Source organism: Falco cherrug, chromosome 13 (genome assembly GCF_023634085.1).
Source record: "Falco cherrug isolate bFalChe1 chromosome 13, bFalChe1.pri, whole genome shotgun sequence".
NCBI lineage: Eukaryota > Metazoa > Chordata > Aves > Falconiformes > Falconidae > Falco > Falco cherrug.
The window spans coordinates 20656939-20680406 of record NC_073709.1 but is presented as its reverse complement, the minus strand read 5'-3'; the positions used below and the strand labels follow the sequence as shown (position 1 = coordinate 20680406).

The following is a 23468-nucleotide window of genomic DNA, read 5'->3' as shown; positions in this document are numbered from 1 at the left end:
TCAGTAATTCCCCTACAATTTCTACCACAGGTTTCCTACACAGCTGCCAGGCCTTCTACCCATTTTTTAAGGGCAGCATCTCTTCAACACAGTGGCCAGCACACAAACCATCCATCCAGAATGCAAGAAAAACATGGCTTCGCAAAGGGTATGTCACCTCACACCACAGCATAAAAGAAAGGCACTTCCTGGCCCATGCCTGTGATGGAAGCAATCAAAACAACCTGCAAACTAACAGTGAGTTCTCTTTTCTTTGACTTTCTCTTTCTGTTGCTGATAATTAGCTTCCCCTGCTTACTTTCAGGACATGTTCCTTCGCTCACTTGTGGGTACACAAGGAGGATGCAATTTTAGGGTTGAGACCACGCAAAACTTCTCATGGATCTCCTCCATGGGTCCCTGCAGCTAAACTCCACTTTGCAGTTCTCTTCATCCAATGCATCAACGCATACTGCAAAAGCTACTACTTCCAATCGTGTCTGCGGCTGGTCTTAACCGCCCTAGCTAAGCAGAATTTAAATGTCTTAGTTTAGTCATGCAAAGAACAATGCTCATCTCTCTTCAGTATGTTATCTTAGGATTGAACCAGACATCCCATGAGGTGTTCACATCTGCTGTGATGCAGAAGAACACAAAAGTAAAGCATTAAGGAAAAATCTAAAAGTTGCTACACAGCATACTGAATATTTTATTCTTAAGTACACTGAGGGTTTTTTTCCCCTTTCAGTAGTAATACAGAAATGTACTGAAACCCAGTAAACCTCAGACTCCCTTAAAACTGTATTGCTTTGATCTCGCCACAAGTAATTCTACCTAGTTCAGTCACCCACCAAAGCACTTTTTTTTTAAAAAAAAAAAAAAAAAAAAAAAGGTGAAGGAGTTATTGCATTAAAGTTAGAAACCCTAGAGGCTATTGACTTTGCAATGGAGATGACTACTCCCTTAAATCTGGCAGCTCCATCTCCTTATGGTCTGGCAAGAAGAATATTGTCTTAAGAAACAGGTGGCCCTACATTTTAAGAATAATGAAGCTTTACAATGTAAAAAATGGTGGTCTGAAGCTCAAATGTCATTTTTGAGAATGAAATAGTAATTATTTTCACCAGATCAAACAAATAGTATTGATAATTAAAATGTAAACATAGCAACTTGATACACAAATTACATAAGATGAAGTACAGTAAATGTTATTCCACAAACTTCTGTCTGTCCATCTGCCAGTTACAATTTCATACATGCCCAGAACCCTTTCTGTGGTCAGTATCAACGACTACAAAAAGCCTAGCAATCCAAAGTTAAAGCTAAACCCCTCACCCTAACTCATATGGCTGGATTTGCTCCTGTCCAAAATTAATGGTGTGTTAAGAACGAAAGACTGATCTTGGGGCTTTGGCCTTCCTGGATATCAGTGGTTTGTGGCATCAATTTCACATGACCAGAAGCATTTTTTCACATGAGTATATCCAGAATTCAGTGTTTCCAATTGCTGTAATCAGTCCCTATCTGGGGAAAAAGGGGTTTTCTTTCACCATCTCCCCTCTCTCAATAGACCTGTAGTACTACTACTCCTTTTCACGTAAGTAATGTGATTCCTATTCTTTATAAAGTTAAGTCTCCATACTGCCCCAGCACTTCTCAGACAAATAAGGAGACAAGAATCTATAGCCTCAGAAACACACTACTATTCAAGGCACAAGTCAAGCTAGAAAACGTCTGCTTTTAAGTACAACTCCTCTGAAACCATTAAGTCCTTTCACTTGCAGCCTTCGTTTCACAGCATCTGCTCTAAATGAAGCAACATTTTCCATATTTTATAGGTGCATTGAGAAAGGTGCTATTTTGAGGTTTCCTTAGCAGTAAAGCAGAGCAGAACAAACTTTGGGTGGCCTCAACATTTCAGAGAGACAACAGTATTACCCCTATCTCTCTCTTTCACCAGGCAGGAAAAGAAATGAGGGGAAATATGAACAGTTAAAATTATCAACATGTCTTCACACTGAGCAGTGCCTTAACATTGTATCTTTTATTTCATTATATAGTGTACTTCCCCACCTTACAAGCACCACAATACATAAAAACAGGTTTTTCCCGCTAATTTATTTCTCTCCATTTTAGACTTTCGTTCACATCTGTGATTAAACTTTTGCTGAAAAGTTAGTGACAATTCTAGCACATTTCACTAGAAAGTCCATTAACGATGTTTACGTTTTACAAGTCTTCCTAACAGACCACAGAGGCCTGAGAAGGCAAAGCATTACAGTCACTTCAGAGCAACAAAATGAGTCAGGAGCAGCATTTACTGCAAAGGGTCCTGCCAAGAATCCCGGTTCCCCAACAGAAGAAAGATCAGACACTGACTAGGTACAGATGAATGATTTCCACTGGTACTGGATTAAACATCTATAAAATCAAAGCAGGGTTTTTCTTTACCATTAGTTTTCCAGAAAACTGTAATGGATATGGTCCTAACATGTTGCATATACATAAAATTGTGTTCACCAAGTTTAATTTAAGCTCCAAATTCAACATTTAAAAGTGCTCAAAATACATTCTTCCTAAATAACAACATTGCACTGCATGACATAACTCTTCCCAAACCTTCCCCTTGCGTTCTGCAACTCTGAGGCAAAGCACTAGTGCCATAACTATGCAACACCATGATTCTGAGATTTCTGGAAATGTTTATGTTCTCCACTTGGTCTCTCAGAAAAGCTCCACTAAATAAAAGTGAAACAGGCAAACGACCATTTGGAACAAAGAAATTGTTTGGGTATTTGTAAGGATTACAGGATACTCAAGTTTAAGACCAATGCTGCCCAGAGGCTTCCAGGTACTTTCTCTAAACCAGCACATTATCAGACCAAAGGGGCATTTGTAATTTCTCAGGGCCTATGAAAAGAAAATATTTTTTTAAAAAAAACATTACTTAGTTCATTGATATGAACATCTCTTGTAACTAACTGTATGGTTATGCCTGCAGCTGCAGACAATATTAAGCAGGCACAACAAAGTGAGCATTACACCCCCAGAAGGAGTATGAACAGGGAAAAGGAAGAATGGTAACTTGCCTACTTAATAGCACACTCAGCAATTTATATCCAAATGTCAAGACAGAGATCAAATTTCACCAGGTTCATAAGAAATCTCCATGGAAGAAAGATTTTTCTTTCACCACTAACTCAGACAGTTCTGAATACCATTGCTCTGTCTCGAAAGAAGCCTACCCTTGGTTCTTATAAAGACTGGTATTTAAGAGCTGTACAGCTAAAAGCGAGATCAGATGGTAAATATTCCAGCATATAGTTTATAGGCAAACATTTTCTTAAAAAGAGAAGGATGTTCAACTGGAGTCATTCATAAAAGCATGGGAAAGGGATTTGGCACAGCCTTGGTGACAGATTTTTTTACTGGGTCTTAGAGAAAGATTGCGTTAAAGTGGCAAGGATGCTTTTGTAGGTCTTGAGTTCAATTCTGTTCAAAGTATTGTCTTATTATTATACATATACATTATTATAAGCTGCCCCAGATACAGCTGTAATAATATATTATTATTACAGCTGGTAATCTCCTCTGGTATTTGTGGAGGCAGCAGTAAGTTAACATAGATTCTGGTACACATATTTCAAGACTGTCTGTGAGACTAGCAGTTATGGAGAGTGCTAGGCCAGTTTGGATTTACCTGCAGAACGGAGCCCTTCAGCTGCAGCCAGATAAATGGAAAAACTCCGGGACACTCAGACCTGCAGCATGACTGCATTTGCTGAGAGACTCAACTGGCCCATTTTGCATAAGAGTCCCAAGACACTCCTCTTACCCCAGGAGTACCAGACCAAAAGAGTCACTGGGTATTCTGTTATCAGTCTCCTTCCTCCTTCATTTTAAATACAAATATTAGCATTGAGACCCGTACCTCCTGGCAAATACCTTCCTTCACTGAAACAAATCTATTTCCACAGAGCTGCTCTCTTGTTCTTGTAAACTGGTTTTTTGCAAAGGAATACTTGCAACACCTTCACTTTAAATATGCATCATCAAAAAACTGTTTTGGAGAACTGTTAATTCAGAAGAGGAAAATTACTTATACTCAAGTGCACTTTTTTTCTCTCTAAATGATACATACATACTTCCTAATTTTTTTAGTAACTTCCAGAAAAGCAGAGTTCTCTTAAGCTTGGCTCTTCGTTTGTAAAATGAATATAAAGATGCTCTTAAGTAGGTTGTGCTCCATTAAATACAATAGCAGAAAAAGGGAGAGGGAACAAACATACGAGGAACTTCTCTGAAGTCTGGGTAGATTTTTTTGCCTCAGCTTTTAAAAGAAATTTAAAAACTGAAAATCAAAGAAAAACAGCTTGTCTGCCATGTAGAAGGTCCGCTATAAGCTGACAGAATGTTTTATATGTTTTCCAGTATTTCACGCTTTTTAGTTTGCCTTTCCTACGAAGTTTTTTCTAGATAGTCCTACATATTGACTGAGATCAGATTAGTGGGGCTGTAACTGTTTGGATCACCTCCATTCTCCTCTCAAAAAGGTGGATGGAAATAAAAGATCTTTTGACTTTTTTTGGGGGGGGGTGGTGGTTTTGTTTTTTAAACAGTATTACTCTGCTGGCCAGACTCTTCAATCTGATGGGAGGAATAAACCTTTTGAAACTGAAGTAGATCATACAACTCAACCATGGAATTTTTAAATTTTTTTTTTACATCAACACATTTATCTTCACACCCAAAGTACTCAGGGATATTATCCTTCAATATTTAGCAATTGTTTCTATACATTCTATACATTCTATACTGTTAACAGCTTATTTTATTTTGAATACTGTATTAATTTAATGAACATTCAAAGAAATGCTGCTGACATTAAAATATACTAGCTATTGGCACAACATTTTTTAACTTGTCACTGTTTGTCTCAAAAGAGCACCAGTGCCTTAACTTGTTAATACTTCGTTATTTGCCTTTGAAAAAAACCCAGTTTCACATACAAAACTAAGTTTAGATAACAATACAGAAAGTCTGAAGTTATGATGTCAGAGATCTGCAAGAGAAGCACTAAAAAGAATGAAGGATTTTGCTGCTGGAGTAGGGGTTACTTTTTTTTTTAATTAAAACCCCCCAGTATTACAAGTGCAACATCAAATTCAGGAGACTAAATGAAAGTGCACACTGTGCTAAAGCATCTATAAATAGCAGCCATAAGTATGCAGCAGACAGCAGAATAATGTTTTGTACTTGACTTGGAAAAAATCAAAAGTATAAAATGACTGCTCTGTAATCCATTCAAATTAGATCACTAACTGAAGTGACAGTATAACCACTTCTCTAGAAAGTTGCCTAGATAAGTGAGATCACTTCAACTCCTATCCATGATAGTATGTTTCCAGTCATTAATCTTGGCAAGCTTTTTCTCACTCACTGCAGGAGCTGCTCTGCCGATACAGCACTGGAAACAGAAAAGATCTAGCCCAGCAGGGAACTTAAAAAGCCAGCATAAAGGGTGCCACTGGGCGATCATCTGATAAATCACCTTAAAACGTCCTGAACCAAGTTTTCATAATACAGAAAAAGAACACAACATTTACACAAATGTATATAACTTATATAGACAAGCAAAAAGATAAGCAAGAACAGTACCACACATCAGCGTCTTTTTCCTTTTAAAGTAAATAATCAAGTGTAAAGTAAGGTCATGCAAGCTCCCAACAAACTACTCAAGGCAATTTAAAATGCCTCAGATTGCCAGCACATAAAAGGAAATAACGTACCTTCTACAGATACATCACCAACAGAATCGTGGCTTTATAGCTTAGCATCTCACTGGCATACAGAATGAAGGTTGTAATGTGCCGAGTACCAATTTCTGTAGCAGTGCTGGTACCTACCCCACCAACATCCCATACCAGAGACCAGCCCCTCAGGTCTGCTAGGAAAATTGTCTGAGGGGACACTCAGTAAACCTGGTTAGCAGCTGGTCTGTACTTAGAGCAACAAAAGTGTTTCCATCACCAGATTTATTTTTACTTTAAGAAAACGCAGCATCGCTACCGCCACCACCACAAACAAAACTAACCCCTCTTCCTTCCTCCACAACCCCCAAAATAAACAAGAAACAGAGCAGTGCCTCAGACAGGCCCACACGGAGCAAAAGGGGAACACTGGTTACTTAACCTGGCATTGGTGTGAAAATACATGTACTTCAAATTGAAAATTGGACTGGTCTTTCAAGAAACCATATTAAAAAAAAAAACAGCAAAAGCCACAAAGTCAGTAGATGTTTTGATTTGCCTTATTAAAACCTGGGTAAGATATAATTACTATATATCACAAAGAAAGATTAACAACACTTTAAATAGGTAACTAAGCATGTAATGGAAATTCTAATGCTCTGGCCCAGACCTCAGGATAATTCTGCTCATTTAATTCTTCTAGGAAAGTATAAACTTATAAGAGGAAAGAAAAAAAAAATCAAAAAGATTGCATATCACATCTTGTGATGCACTGCCAGGTAGTCTTCCAAATGTCAGAATACACAACTCTGTGACAAGTAATGAAAGTTTCCAGGAAAACATCCTGGCTGAAACAAAAAGTCTGGCATTCATTCTCATGAAACGCCAGAGAACAGGGGGGTGGAGGGAAGAATTCTACACTCTTACTTTGCCCAAGCACTTTTAAGAGCTGTTCAGTAAACTAATACACCAGAAATGGAGAAAAATACAGCAAACATTAAATGTCTGTATTGTCTTTTGATGCCCAAGCACCATCTCTAACCATAAAGTGTTACAGTCCAACGCACAGATGTCATGTAACTAATGTCATAATCATGCCTACACCAAACTAGAAATAAAATCCACAGGAAATCAAGGATCTGCTTGTACAGCCAGTTTCAGGATCAGTGCCACAGTTTGGTAAAAGTATATTAAAAACACAGTAAGTTGCCCATTTTCTCTACCTGGAAAGCATTTCCGTAAGTTGCACAAAGCCAGCGTATGCCAATTCAAATGCACCCCTGTGCCTTGATTGTAGCAGATGGTGTTTAAAGTAATCCCCAATATTTTTAACCTAAAAAAAAAAAAAAAGAGAAAAAGAAAAAAGCTATTTGAAATTATATGTAGACAATTAATTTATATATGCAAGATACTTCTGCTACTAAAAGCAGCAATCCTACTCCTGGCTGGAAAGGCCACTGGCAAAAGCAAAAAGCAACTAGAAGTACTATCTTTAAAAAAGCCCCGAACACATTTACCTTAAGGATAACAAATAATACACTCTACTTTTTGAACTAAAAGGATAGGGCTATGTTTTTTCTTAAAAAGAAAAAAAAAATAATAAAAGGACATAAAAATTAGCTATTTGTCTAAGAGGAACACACATTTTAAGAGAAGAAAGGGACAACTCTGATTTTCAGAGGAAACAAACTTAATCCTTCCTGTTTGCCTTCACTCTTACCTAAAAACCCAAGGAAAGTATCTACTAAATCATATCAGCAGAAACAAAAACCTACAGAATTATTTGAGAAAGATTAAAAAAAAAAAAATAATCAAACTTCAAAAAATGTCCCATAGAAAAACAAACCTACTTTAGCTATTTTAAGACTCTAGGTTTCTGCATAACTGCCTTTGATTACTAGAAACAAATATAAATATGAATACATTTTTTTAAAAAGTTGTATTTATGTAGTGCTGAAAGCTACACTTGTCTCAAAAAGTTAAATGCTATGATTTTTTTAATATATATTAAATATATATATATATATAAAACTTTCACTAATAGTTACTTTCTAGACTTCAACCAGGATACTAAGTTTTTAAAGTGTTTGGAAGTTTAGAATTCCACACAATATCATTCTACAGAAAGATACATTATTTTTTTTCTCTAATTCACATCAACTTTCAAGGTCTACATCAAACTTCCAATATAGTTTGCTTAAAACACATAGCACATAGTTAGTTCATGCAAAATGTTCTTCAGGACTATTTCCTAACAGTTCTTCAGCAAAATGTTCTTCAAAGCTTTCATATAAAACCAAGGATAAAATCATGTCAAGCTGCTTATAGAATTCTGCTTATTCTGTTATTTATAAAATAAATAATAGTAATAGGCTGACAAGTAATTAAGATGTCAGAGAAGTTAATGTTGCATCTAACTATATGGTTTTCAACCCTACCATTAAGTAATTCATATTACCCAAGCAATGAGATTGCAGTAATTGAAAAGAAAAGGAGACAGTCTACCACTTACTTCCTGCAGCTAAAACCCACCTAATGTGAAACAAACAGTAACTGGAGATATTTGAGCTAAAACAGTTATTTCTCTGCGTGGGTTTTTAAGATACCTACACTGTTTCAGGTTTTTTAGCCCAAAAGCAGGAGTAAGTGTCCTTTTTTCAGCATGAACTGACCCACAGACAGACCAGCTCTCCAGGTGTGTAAACAAAACCAAACCAAGAAAACCATACACATGCAAATCAAATTACTGTCTTGTTCCACCACCACCCTTCTGTTTTTAGAATCATTCATATGGAGATTTTTTTGGGGGGGTCACTTAACTTTCAACTTTACTATTTATATTTCTGAGTTTTTTGCAACAGCCACGTTGACTAGAACCTTACTTCAAACTGAACTGTGATATATCCATTTCCACTCATAAGCTACAGTTTGAAGAAAAAGCACTGCCATAACTCAGTTCTCGTAAATGACATAGGTCTGATCCTGAGGCAAGTGGATAAGCATGGATTCTTATCTAACAGCATCACGCCACCCATGTCCATCCAGCTTCCCTGTGTCATAAAAAACAGCGCTTCATATATCAGGATGGAGGATAAGTCAAGGAATTCACATTTTCTACAACATCACAAAGATCCACAGCAACCGTAAAAAAAGGCGATCCAACTAACTTTGCTTGCACAGGAAAGAACACTGTTGCTCAAGCTAAAATATTCAAATATGGAGTAGGGAGCAAATATCTTGAATACATTTGATAATCTTGGTCAAAAACCTAGAGTACAACAGGTTAGTCTTAGTAATGCAACACCCAACAATTTATAGGGCCATGCTTGCTGCCAACATCAAGAATCTCAGTATTCAATACACAAAAATCTGTACAAAAGGTTCTGAAAGTGCTCTGAGAAAGTGTTGGTACATTTATGCCTCCGTATCTCATTTTCCTGGCAATAAGATGCCACCAAAGTAGGGTCCCACATTCTAGAGAGTATTGTTCCAAACCATAAGGAGAAGATGGCTTTAAACCCACAAAGGACTGCAAAAGCACCTGTTAGAAACAACTAATAGCCAGTGAACTATTGCCAACGTTACTGAACTCCAGAGGAGATAGGCTGATTACATTAAGAACCAGGGAAAGGTGTTTTTTTGGTGGGTTTGGGGGTTTTCTTTGTTTTACATTCTTCCTTGAATAGAACAAAGTCCAAAGCAGCAAGGGGAGCCACACTTTTGCACTGATGGCACAGATAAGCAACAAGTACTGAGCGCTGTCAGGACTTTAAAGTCTTCTGCGTACTTCAAAGCTCCACCACAAGGGCTCAGATCAGCTCTCTCCAAGTGTCCAGTTAACGCAAGCAGAACCCCTGGCATCAGGACAGTACCAAGTCTTCTACTGCCTGTTTCTTTTCACTTTAGTACACAGTTCTGGCAAGCTAATCTCCCAAAATTGTCTTCAGACTTCACAGGTGAGACAAAAAGGAGTTTGAGGAAGAGTTACAAGTTACTCCAGGCTTGGAGTACTGTCTTACGATTTGCAGGTCATATGACAAAATTGAAACAATCTTCATTAGGTATCATGTTGTTGATTACATGGTGGTTACTAGGACATGACACTGATTGTATTGATTGTCTTAACAGGCAAAGCTCTTGGCCTGCCACCTCTGGACTTTAAGGGTCAGATGGAGAACGAAAGATAGAATATATATTTGAATATTCTTCCAGATATACTAGGCACTTCCTATGTGTATTTTTAAAGGCAAAGCAGTCATTGCAAACGGCTTAGGCTTTGAAGACTGACAATTCAAATACAGTATTCTAAGGCTCCTCAATACATGCATCTCTAAAGCAAGGAGATGAAGATGTGTATAATGGCATTTGAATGCCATGGAGACCCAATCTCTTACTCAAAAAACAAGGAAAGTGCAAATCTGATATTGTCCCAACTTCCTAGTAACAAAAAAAGCTTCAAACCAAAACAAAAATCAAACAAGACATGCCTCTCTGTAAACTTCTCCTATATAGGTACATATCACAACAGACAGCATTTAGAGCTACAAAAAGAAATGAGAATTAGTGCCACAAGAAGCTGGCTACCACCACACTGCCTACCAAGAAGCACAGTTCTCTTGTGTCATTTCTTACTGTGGACAGAAAGACACTGTCTTTTCGTTTGGATGCTCAACTAAAAAGGGGGGCAAAAAAATAATCAAAAGACTATGCACAAATTCAACACTCAGTATCATTCTTTTGTGTGAATGAATTGCAATATTAACACTGATCCAGTAAGGTACAATTTAACAGTTACTGACCTAGACACCAATCAGGTACCAAACAAGGAAGGCTTTGCAACAGGATGACAGAATGGCCAAATGGTGCTACCAGATTTTTCTCAACTATTACATAGCCCTGACTTGAGGCAGTATGATCAAGGTTTCTCTCAAGTTTTCTCCCTCTGTATTCTTAAATCTTTTTTAATACTTACAGAATAAAAGAAAAAAACCGACAACTTTAAGGGAAAGCTCTACACGCGTAAGATAGCAAAATCCAATTCTCTTATTCAACAACACTGAAAAATGTTTAATAAAAGCCTGAAGCCACAGCAGTTCTGGTATTGATGCTTTAGTTCATTTATGATCAAATCCCCCGCAGCCTCTTTCTCTGTTTTGTTTTTTTTTAACAACAGATTAAGTCAGTTACAAAAAATGCAGAGAAAATGCCCACGCTTTTTCCTATTAATATTTGTTACACATTCAGTCAAATTGGATTTCCTTGTGTAGTCCCCCGCAATCCTGAGGAAAATTAGGATTTCAAACTGATTTCTTATCAATTAGCATCCTTCATATTAGAATGCAGACATTCTGTTTTACAGGAAGACATCAGAAGTATGAAGAACTTAATGAGACATCTATAGGAAAAGAAGGTATGTTGCTTAACAACATAGTGTTTCTGAAAGGGCAGCTACTAATGTCTGCTTTCTAAATAAAGACAGAGATGCTACAGCTCGAGCTGACTCATTCTAAAATACCAATTCATTTTTCACTCGGAGCAGATTAAGGAACATAATGTTGGAAACACGTATCTGTTCTCTCATCTACCCTCCAGATCTCTGCAACAATACAAGCACAGCTGTTAACCAGATGAAAATGTGAAGGCTAGAGACAATGCAATAATAAAGATATTAACATTATTTCCATCGTACCACAACATTAGATAACATAAGAACTAAGATCTGCAGTACATTATACTATGATTTATTTTAAGATGGAAAGTTCTAACACCTTAGGAAAAACCAAATCAGTATTTTCTGTTGGAAAGAGATTAAAAAGTAGTATGTCTTGCATACTTCAACATTCCACGTAGAGATTGGTTGTGTTGAAGCCATATGGAAATGAAAAGGTCATCAATTAAGAACAGAAATTTAATAAACACAAAATATTTCCCAAATAAATGCCTGCGGTAATCTAATTTATTGTAAACACTGCATTCAACATCCTACAGGAGACCCAGATGGCTTATTAACATTTCTGATCTCTTAAGTCAAAAAAATTGGAGGAAAAAGCAAGTCACATTACATACAAATTATTCATAATTCAGCCTCCTGCGGAGGACAAGAGTACAACTAGTCAGCATGTTTGTTCGACTTTCAGAATTATTGATCATGAAGTTCAGTTAATGAAGAGTTTCAAGCCAAATTCCAACATCTCAAGTTCAAAATGGAACAAACCACACTTAGAGGAAGTCAGTACAGAGGATTTTTAGCAACTCTGTTAACGCCTAATATATACCAAGAGACACACAGGGCAAGGGAGGACGGCAGGCAGGCATTGGTACCCCTAAACACAGCATATATCTTATAAATAACCAAATACAATTAGAATTAAGATTCCTTGAGTTTGTTAGCTATGTAATAATTTCTGTTACTACTACAGTTATGCCTTCCAAATACCACTTTATCAAAAAGTAGACTGTTAACCAAGTATTAAAAAAAAAAAAGAAAACTGTAAGAACATGGCAATAAATAAAACCACACCAAACTTTTCCCATACATAAAGTACATTTAAGAAAAAAGTTTTCTGAAAATTGCCTTTCCCCTGCCCACCACCCCAAAATAAAGCAAAGGTTTTATAATAAAAATTACATCCCTACCTGTTCTACAGTAATCAACCCATCTGAAGGTTCAGAAGTAGCCTGTGAAGGCAGAAGTTTACACAGTGTCCCTAAGAGCAGAGATACTTCCTTCATGCTTCTCCAGCAACATACAAGAACCATTTGAGCTGTGACGTCACACGTTTGCCTTTCTTCACCTTAAAAATAAAAATCAACAAATGTAATAGTATCACTCAAGGTTCTCAGATGTAGACTTGTAATTTAAACTTCATTTAGCTTGATCTTCTTACAAAACACAATTAACTACGAAAAAAATGTCTAGACTAGCTAACCCAAAAGATAATTTGGTTTTGCTGACCCTAATTGCTTCCACTCCTGAACATTCCACTTGGGAAAGGCACCAATATACCACTTCACAAGGAAACTGCTATTTTTAAAGAGTAGAAGAGGTCTTCTGGTCACAGTTGCTATTCACCTGCACACTGAACTACACAAACACAAAACTATACAAACTTTAGAGCCAGGCTCCAACAAACTCCACGTCAATCACCAACCCAGCCTCACTGGAGGTGACAGGAGCCCGCACAGGAAGAGGCCTGGCAACGGCCTCCCGTGTCTAACGCAACAGCCCCACCTGGCGGCCACGGGGCCACCAGAACAGAGCGGCAGCCCCGCCCTCATGAAACAAACCCTCCGGCCCAACCAGAACGATTTTAAACACAGGAAAAAAGCCAGGTAAGGAAAAAAAGTTCAAATATTTAAGACTTGAAAAGCTTGGAAAAAACAATTAAATTTAAAGATTTACAGATACTCTATTAATTTCTTCTGACATACACTAAATACACTGACGTTTACAATTTCTTTATCACTGTAAGGCTCGATTTCATAGCTGTTATTCATTGAAGTAGACAAATACTAACATTTTACTACTGGAATCTTTCAAACAGAAGCTTCTGCTTATGTAATTTCATGCAACAAGTTTTACTGCATTAACGTATTCCCCCCACTAGCCTTGTGTACACTGGAGAGGGAAATCACACCAACACCTTTCAACAAGAAATCAAAAGCACTGCGCGACAGAAAAGGTGTTAAAGATTACCTGGCCAGGGCAGTTAAGGCAATAGAGGCTAGGCCAGTATCAAAACAACTCATTTTCACTTGTGCTCTAAGAGAGATTAACCACAATCTTCCAGAAACACAGTGAATAGTCTTTAAAACCATGCCCATGAATGAGCTTCTGACAGATTTATTGAAGAAATGAAACATTATACAATGCAACTAAGTTCCAATTTTGATCACCCGCTTAAAATGCCTGCTGTATAAAGAATATCTTGATTTAATTAGTAATACAGCATTGGATTTACCTCTTATTTCTGTGGAAATACTTTCCATTGGCCTGCAGTCAGCCAGCTTTTCAGACTGTACTTTGCAGTGTTCTTTCAAAATTTTTGCTTGCATAAAATAATCATTCGTGTCCTGTGGTTGTATCTCATGCAGAATCATCTGCAGGCGACCTGCACTTTCTACACATTAAACAAGAGGAATATTTAGGATAATTTTGTTTTTCACTTCCAGCTCTTTATACAAATGTAATTCCTTTTGGGTATCTAAATACAAAAGAAAGCTATTAGCACTAAAAAAAATAAATATGAAACTATGGTGATTACAAGGATTAAGGAAGAAAGAAAACTGGACTTAGCAGTCATCTGTTTTGAAAGACATGCAACATAATCTGCAATTTTATTTTATTTTTAGTGCAGAAGTTAAGACAACCTCTATCAGAAGTTAAGAGTGGCTTAAGATTATGACACAGAATGAGAAATTGAAAGGGAGGGGCGCTAGCTCTAGTTCTGAATTGCTGTAAGACAAACAGAACTTCAGAAGGTTCAGATTTTAACAGAATTCTTTTGGGGTTTTGTTTGTTTACCTGAATCACTATCCATTGGAATAAGACCCTCTGGTGATGAGCTCTGCACTACTGGTGATACTACAGCAGAAAGTCTGTATGACATCAGAATGAGCCTGGCCACCATTTCCTTCCATTCAGCTACCAACGCCAAGTTACTTTAAAAAAAAACCCAAAACCAAACAACAAAATCACAAACAAAAAGCAATACAACGTGAATTAAAAATAACTTTACATTTAAAAGAAAGAACTGACATTACAAACAATTCCTCAACACTATTTATGAAAACTATAAAAAGGGTACAGTTTTAGAAGTCCTAAGACTTTTTATACTCATATATATATATATGAGTTTAATACACACAAAGGAAGTATCCAACAGCTGGCTAAACAGTGCAACAGCCAGTAAGAGTTCTGAGACACACAGATACTGGATTTCATTACAAATGCTACAGTGTATTTTTGTGCTCTCCTGAGTAGCTTTTCCACTGTGCTTAAATACAGAGTTACAACTTACTATTCAGCACTATGTTTTACTTACTTAAAAGGCAATTGCTGCAAAGCTCCAGTTATACAGTGCACTCTGCCATACATTGGGAATGATGCTGCTGCTTGAAGCAGAGACTTCCTAGCTCGGAATATTTCTTCTTCAACATTTGCCAACAAAAGCTTGATCACTAAAATTTTTAAAAATACAGATTTACATTACATATACGTATACTGTATCTTCTAGGAAACAAGTCTGTGTTAAAGAAACAGGAATAAAGGCTGTTTACACAACAACTCAATAGAAAATACACAGTAATTTCGTTGCACTCTTTACACTTCTGTCATTTAAATAAAAGTTATTGATTTTGTGTTACGTAAACTCCAGCAATACTTGGTATAGCCAATTTAGTCTGTCCAAATCGAAACAGTAGATGTGAAAAGCACAGCCCAGATCCTACGCTCAGGGACAATTCCACAGCTCATCAAGTCAAAAGTAGTCACCTGCCATATACTGAAAGTCAAACCTCACCCTTAGAGCCAGGTTAATACAACCAACAGTTCAGCACAATATTAAAGATAGGAAGTTTACTGTTAAGTATTTGAATCTTACATTAGCCACTAAAGAACCTGCTATTTTTCAAAGATACATGTGCCTATTTTTTTTATGTTTATACAACGTGGCATCTCAAGGTCAGAATCAGAATGAATTGCAGACTCAGGTAATGAACTACAGATAACCAACAACAGGAAATGATCTGTAACAATGAGACATGAGGTTACCCATGCATTTGCTTCATTTAGGGCAACCACTACTATGCCTCAAAATCATGATTTCACTGCATATGAAGAGTATTAATAGGCACCTGTAGAGAAGACAATAATGGCACAAAAAAGTATACAATAGTGAGTCTACTAAAAATTACATCCAATGCTTTATTACAAATAATGAATTTAAATATTTTAGTTTTATTGCAAGTTACAAAAGGTGGAGGAAGTCTGTTTAACAAATTTGCCAAATCTGCCATCTCTAAAGCCTCTCACCTTTCAATCCAGAGGCACTAAACCAAAGAAAAATATTCCACATGTGAACAAAGCCTAATTACCGCAGAAACATTTGTGTAGGACTGCAAACCACTCAGAAAAATGGTTCCAAGTGAACAGAGCTCCAAGGGGCAGCACTGCAAACATCAAGTACTGGAACACGACACATACCAACTATGGCTGCCTTCACTCTGGGTGAGCAAGCTCTTAAGAGGAAGCAGAGGTACCCTTCCTGCACCTTATGTGCACAGTTTTATCAGGCTAGCTACCAGGCACTCAATGTTACTTTTCCTCTGATCAAAATAATAATAAAACCCATGTTCTAAGAACATTAAGATAGCCTCAACATCAACAGAAGGCACCTGGCTTCTTAACAGCAAAACAAACTGTACTTAAAATCCTATCAGAAATAAGCATGTCTTACTCATTATACCTCCTACCACAAGCCTTAAGGAAAAGCAGTAAAGTTTCAAACAAATATAAAAAACATGGGGGTTCATTTCCCCAAAAGCTTACCTGCTAGAGTGTTCACCTCCACTGTACTTACTGATGTGTTTTCATCCATCTCGGCATTATGCTCAACCCATTGTTCTAAACAAATATGCTGTAGTCCTTTATGATGTACTAAGAAGTTCAACAGATATGAGGCAGTGACACAGTCGTATGGCTTCGTACTTGTGCTAAGATCCACTGCTGCTTGGAACAGGAGACCTAGATTTTCAGAATCCTGAAAAAATCCAGTATTGCTTATTTTACTGAGCTTCCATATTGATTTAATTACGCTACTTAGCACCCTGGAATCTGCTGCTTTTCAGTAAGTTTGCTGCTACCTATTTAAGAAACACTTTGTACACTGATCACCTTACACTCAAAACATGCATATGGGTGTATCTAGCAAAGATACAATTACATACTGAGGATGGGGATAGTCATTAATAAAGCAGCATTCAAACACACCACACTTCACAGGAGGATGGGTTTTGGTGGTTTGCTTTGGTTTGGTTTTTTTTGGGGGGGTGGGGGGGGGGGGGGTGTCCCCCCCAAAAAATACTGTGTTTTATCTGCTAACAGATATCACAGAGAAGCACGGTTTATCAGGAAGCAGTATTTGTCCACCAGTAGTTATTAATTTATAATTAGTTTTTTATGAAGTCATAAACAGAAAAATCAGTATCAAGTCAAAGGGCAAAAACTGGCAGACATCAAAAAAGACAATTCGATAATGAAATCTAAGTCCAATCAGAAAAGAAAAGAAACACAGAGCTGAACTGCTTAAAATACAAAAGTAACCAAGTCAAAATGCCTCAATCATTTACAAATGGAAGTCACAGCTAAGCAAGGAGCTTGCAGTAATTAATTATCTGATAGTTCACAGCTATACCCAATGAACTTCCCAAACTCATTCGTCCATTAGTGAAACAAGCCTCCTTAGGTAAGGGCAGAAGCTGTGTAAAAATATATAGAAGATGCTACTGATTAACCCTACTGCAGGCAACTTGGAATGACTTCTAATTTTCAGGAATTACACTTTATACCTAACCCAAATATGGAACATTCATCTTTCATGAAATTACTCTCTTTAAACCATTTTTAATTACATACCTGTAATTTAAATGCAACATCACGTAGTTTCATCAAAAGCTTGAATGCCAGAGCTTTTACTTCCTCAAAAGTACTGGCAAAACACTGGATCAAAGTTTGGACACGAGTAGAATCAATCTCCTGATCCAAGTGAAAAATTCGTACCTGGCCTGTTCAAAAAAATCAATGTCTTACACATTTTTTTCTGTAACTCTCTCCACAATGTGCACTGTATTCACATTTTCCTTAGCTATACTAAAAAAAGCATTAAAATAAAATTTTAGCTAAAGCATTATGATAATACAGTTTACTTCTCTTATAGGTCTTAAAATGCCATGTTTACTGTTGAAAAAAACCACAGTTACCATATAAAAAAAAGTTACTCTCAGTAACACAGAAAGCAACTTGTCGCCAAAACCAGAATCCCAGTTATTCACATTAAATTTAGCATTGAAAATAACCTTTACTTTAGCTTTAATTATTTTCCTGGAAGTATGTAATTTTAGAAAATATTTCCCCTCAAAGAAGGTTTATAAATTCAGTGTTTTGGGATTTGGTTTTTGGGGTTCGGTTTTTGGGGTTCATTCTTTCACAGGAATAATCCTCTAAAATGGAAGCCATGACAATTTTTTGCTTTTAATTTTGATTCAAAGGAGTCATGACTTCATGCAACTGACTTGTGCTGTAATGAAGCCAGAAATTTTAACATGTAAACAAGCACACCACATTCCAGCACAGAACACAACATCAGCTAAATCTCCTTTACAGAAGTTATGTCAGGCTTCTGAAATCCTAAAGCTGCTATTACAAACAACTCTCAATACAACTTTATTTTGTTTAAAAAAAGGCAGTAACATACTACAAACTCAAAACAACAACATTAATGTGTTCATGATTTATCAAGATTTTTGAGAAAATGTCTACCGAGACGACACTTTTTTCTTCCCTCTTAAAAATCAACTTTTATCTTAACTGTATAATTTCTCTAAAAAAAAAAAAAATAGTTACAATTTAAGACTGAAAACACTTACATCAGCCATGTGATACAGAGACAAGATTTTGCAAGACCATCAATACTCCAGGGCTCTAACTCATACTTCAGGAATTGGAGTTGCCATAACATTGTGAAGAAAATTTAAAATAACCACAGCACATCATCATAAACTGTCTAAGTTGTTCCTTATTTAGTATAATAATATTACAAGGATATGCAAGCCTTTTCAGTCAGGAGTTTTTATGGTCTCAATGTTTTAAATTACATGTTACCAAGATGTCCGCACAGGAAAAGGGGGCAAAGTTATCAAACATATTGAATCCTGTCCAAAAGGGTTTTTTTACAATAACAAAAATTAATCGAAACACCTTGCTAAAAAAAAAAGACTATGCAAGAAAATCCCAATTTATGGAAGATATTCAACAGGTCACAAATATTTGCGTTTACTTCAATATTCCATTTTCCAATAAAGCTTACTATCCTTCTTTAGGTAAAATGAAAGCGATAAAAGAAATGCCACAGAAATTAAGGACCATAAAAACCATTTTACTTTGGCTTGACTAGCTGGCATAAAAGAAACTTCTTCAATACCTCCCATTCCAACAGCCTTATAGGCTTCTCACCTTCTGGAACAGAAAATATTTCTGCTACTGATCCTAAAATAGTTAGTGAAGAAAATCTGGTTGGGTGTGATGAACCAGGAAACAGTGCCTCAAAAAGTCTGTCACACACAGATGACATGAATTCCTGAAAAATCACAAGAAAAGAAGTTTAAGACAGTTCACTTGCTGCCCTACAAACAAAAGTAATTGAATTCAGGACATCCTGCTTTACATGTTACCCCAAAAATTATGATCTTACAGTTAATTCTGGAAGAATGGAAGGCCTACATTTATAGTACTGACAAATTTCTTGTTTCTTGGAGTACTGTGAAGGTTGGACAATCTTTTTTTCTTAAAAAAAACCAAAAAACAACTTTCCCTTCTCCACTCCCACAAAAAGATGGCCCTTGTATCAAAACCTTGAAAATTAGTTGAACAAGAAAAGCAGAACTCAAGACAAGAAACAGTTTAACACAAAGAAACTGATTACATGAGGCTTCAAATAGGAAAAAGGACAAAGATAAAAAAGCCTTCATACTGAAGTCTTCGTGCTGAAGCTGTCATTCATTCTCTCACTGATCATTCTGGAGAGCTAGACAAAGGCTGAAGCTCAACAGATATCTATTTCAAGCCCAAGTAATGCACATCATTTAAAATTTGCTAGTAAACTGCCAGCAGCTGACAGCACATTTACCTGAAAATTTTTGTTTGGATTGGGGGTACATCTCCAGTCATCCCCACTTACTGCTCTTTCAGTCCACATCACGAAGCAATCCCTCAGAAAATAACCTTTTTTGCTTTCAGAAAAAACTAACCCTAAAGATATCCTCTAAATATTAATGGGCACACAGTTCATGATCTAACAGCACATTTACCAGTCAAAATCAACTTGTGTAAGTGCATACAGAGTGAACAAGGTCCTCAGCACTTTTTCGCTTTACAGGTTTCTTCCTCCTGCACTGCACTATTTCCTAACAGACACAGCCTAACTCCCCCAGAAGTGCTCAAGAACAATGACCTTTCAGAAATGTTATCCACCTCTTACATCTGTATCTCTAGCAGTCTAACTTACTTTGTACTGCTGCAAAATCCCCAAAGGATGCCTTTTAGTTGAGTTTTCAAGTAATTCTTCCTTGGTTTTATTTTGCTCCAATTTATAAAGCACCTGGGAACTTTCCTGTATCCTACAAAATAACTTTTAAAACAAAAGCAAAACATAGGTAAGGCAAGTATCACTGACAGTTAAATAAGGGAAAGGGGGATTTTCAGCTTATTTTCCAGATCATATTGCTTGTAATTTTTAAGAAGTATGCATAGTCTAACACAGAACAGATCCTTCTCTCTCCACTCCAAAGCCAAGTTTTGTTTGCTCCCCATCTCTCTTGTGACCAGCTTTTTTCCTCCTTCCTCTGTAGGTCCCAACACCTTCTTCCATCTTTCTCAAATTCATGCTCACTCTTCTTCTCCCACCTCCCCATTTTCTGTGGAATATACATTCCTCTGTAAAAGAAGCTTCAGTATCTCTTACAAGGGAGTTTGACTCGGCTCAGGAGTGCTTCCCCCACCCCTTTTATGACCTACTAGTATTATTTTCCTTTTTTATTACTCCCTCTAACACAATTTTCCCATCTCATATTCCTCAGTCTGCACCAGGCAAGAATGGAAAGAGATGGACTTCTCTTGTTTCCACCAAGTCTATTCTCTCATTTTTCTCCCATGTCAAATGAACTATTTTCTCTTTCACACTGCTTTCTTTTGCCATTAACATCTTCCAAAAACATTCTTTATACATACATGGTTTCCTCATTTCATCCATATCCTTTTACCGTGACCTACATGTGACTTCAGCAACTTCCACACTCAGTCCCTGCAGACTGTAACAGCAGAGCCACATGTCTTGCTGTTCCCTTAATCTTCCTCTACCTTGCCTTCCAAGTCAGGTTGCTGAGGCTGATCAAGTGACTGAATTTGCCTGAGGGCTGGCAAGTCAACATAACTACACTCAGCCTACAACAATGGCACCACAATGTTCATTGCTTACTCTATGGCACGCTGCTTTGCTCTTGGTAAAGTATGCAAACGCTGACAGGATAAGTAACGCTCACTATCATTCATGATCAAGTTACTGTGCCTATCGCTTAAATTTTTGTTTAAGCCATCCTTGCTTGCAATGACTTATCACCATTCAGTTAATAATACATATGACATAGTCCTGGTCTTAGAGCTTCTACTCTTTCAGATGAGCAACTTAAAAAAAAAAATCTACTGTGTTATTAAATTCTATAGAACTAACATAATAGGTACATAACACATTATTTATAGCTTGAAATTACCTTCCTCAGTAAAGAGCATATCTGTTGCCTTACTGAAGGAGACTGGCTGTTCAAGTTGTACATCATGAAAAACTGAATTAGTTGCATTTCTTCCATAGACACAATTTCCGTGCTACGATGGGTTTCACAAAGTAAACCTAAAGCATCAATGCAAACCTGAAAGATATTTAGATGTTAACCATAAGAGTTACAAGCACCTATGACGACATTTTTGTTTTAAAACAATGTGACAGTATTTAGGATCTAAGCAATTCTTCTAATTTAAAGACACAAAAAAAAGTTGTCCTTTTACCTGATTGTGCTGATGAACTAGACCCTGTTTTATACATTCAGTGGATATAAGACCATTGCTCATGATATTCGAAAGTTCCAGGTGTCCGTGAGCCCTGGCTGTTCTTAGGCATGCCATTAATGCTCCAAGAGCTCCTCTAGCACTGCAAGAGCCTGACAAAAATGAAAGCCAGTAATAATTACAGGTTGATTAACACAATGTACTAATTGCAATGCTTGTTAGAAACCCTCAATACTTCCAACACATGTCCCCTATCCCTTTTATTTTTTTTACCCTATAAACACCAAAAGACAGTGTCTGTCATAGATTAAACGAACTCTAAATCACTTGGTTCCCAAAATGCTTTGTCTTGGTCATACAGAAACCCTGTGAGGTCTGACAAGGCCTTATTTCAGAATTAGACTAAGTTATATCAAAAACTACAAAAGAGTTACTTTCAATAACAGTAACAATTCAGAATTCACATTTCTGAGATATATTTTTTTAAAAAAATCATAATTACGTATATAAGATTTATTTTCTTACCTAGATTAGCATCTGCAGAAGCCTGAAGAATTCTAATCATGTAGCCCAGACTGTCAGGGTTACATTTGAGCAGTTTTGGTAAATAGTAATCTATAATATAAGTAGTTTGGTCATGGTTCCCTTCACACAGTATTACTAGAAGAGGAGAAACCCAGATGTCATGCCACTGGTCAATCCAGGTGCTTTCTTGAAAACTCAAAGTAAAATGGGCTTTGTGATTTGTAAACATGGTTTCCAACAGATCACTAGCATAGGGTGCAAGAGACTGATCACTCATCACATCCAAGATTTGTACTGGAATTGTTCTGTCCAATTGTAGTATATTTTCAGTGCCCACACACTCTACTAGACAGCCAAGACAACCGTATTTCCCTTTTACGTGCCATTCCAAGCTTAGCAAACGCTTTACCAGCCTTGCAAAGAATGGGTCTGATTTTTCATTGGATCCAGTAATGGTGGTTCGGTGTATCTGAAGAAGATTCTTGAATATCAGTTTGGTTTGGTGTCTAACAGCATCCAGAGGGTGTTCCCAGTGTGTATAAATGTATTCCAGCAGCTTCCCAATTAAGTCAGAGTTCCCATTAAGTTTGATTTTTAGATTTGGGGAACCTGAAATGAGGGCGGCCAGTGCTGAATTAGTCCAAATAGCAAGGATTCTAGACAAAGATGCTGCCATACTGGATTCTTTTAACCTTTAAAATAAAAAACCAAACAAAAAAGTTTGTTATTTGTATTTGCCAATGTTTTCAAAAAATATTTCTTTTAGTTTCAAAATAATTACTCATCACATTACTTTAACTCGCACTAAAACAGGTAAAAGGAACTAACACAAAAAGGAGGTGATGAATTGGATGTTGTGACGTGTATGCTTTGTTACCTGACAAGCTGTTAAGTGGTCACCACTAAAACCCCTAAATATGGATAAAAGAAACCTGACAATCCACTCCACTTACTATTTTAAAAACAAAAATTAAAATTAATATCCACATGCTAATATTTGAGCTGCATTATGTTATTGCATGCTTCTTGAAAATATAAGGAAAACCTTTTCATTGGCATATAAAAACACAAAAACTGAGTACCTTAATTGCAAAAACAAAATCACAAAACTGACCTCCAAGGCAGGAACAAAGGTTGAACTGAATACACATTTTTATCTCCTATCCAATAGCACTGGTGGTCCATTAGACGCAAGCAGTCAATGCTTGCAAAAGAAAAATAAATTTTAAACTCATCTTACTTCAAGCATTCCACTCATTGGCACACTTTGTTTTCTTCTGTACTTTTAAAAGTATAGGAAGTGATATCCTGAAACTAAGCTTTATCTGTCTATATAACAACTGATTCTGCCACACCTTACCATCAAGTAGTTGGTAAAC

At 36.8% G+C, this 23468-nt stretch overlaps 1 protein-coding gene across 7 annotated transcripts in view; it reads right to left on the bottom strand.

Annotated features, from left to right (window-relative positions):
• Positions 1 to 23468, bottom strand: part of THADA (THADA armadillo repeat containing) — a 161805-nt gene that overhangs the window by 130287 nt on the left and 8050 nt on the right. For all 7 annotated transcript variants that reach the window (XR_008734881.1, XM_055725408.1, XM_055725413.1 and 4 more), the window contains exons 11-22: positions 22090 to 22781; positions 21565 to 21716; positions 21273 to 21428; positions 20012 to 20134; positions 18961 to 19084; positions 17365 to 17513; positions 16279 to 16489; positions 14774 to 14909; positions 14254 to 14390; positions 13691 to 13849; positions 12366 to 12523; positions 6953 to 7062 (exon numbers count right to left, since the gene is read on the bottom strand). Coding sequence is in view for 6 of the 7 variants with exons in the window: in XM_055725408.1 (XP_055581383.1) it covers positions 6953 to 7062; positions 12366 to 12523; positions 13691 to 13849; positions 14254 to 14390; positions 14774 to 14909; positions 16279 to 16489; positions 17365 to 17513; positions 18961 to 19084; positions 20012 to 20134; positions 21273 to 21428; positions 21565 to 21716; positions 22090 to 22781 (2307 nt within the window). In the remaining variant the exon portion in view is untranslated. The remainder of the gene's footprint in view (positions 1 to 6952; positions 7063 to 12365; positions 12524 to 13690; positions 13850 to 14253; positions 14391 to 14773; positions 14910 to 16278; positions 16490 to 17364; positions 17514 to 18960; positions 19085 to 20011; positions 20135 to 21272; positions 21429 to 21564; positions 21717 to 22089; positions 22782 to 23468) is intronic.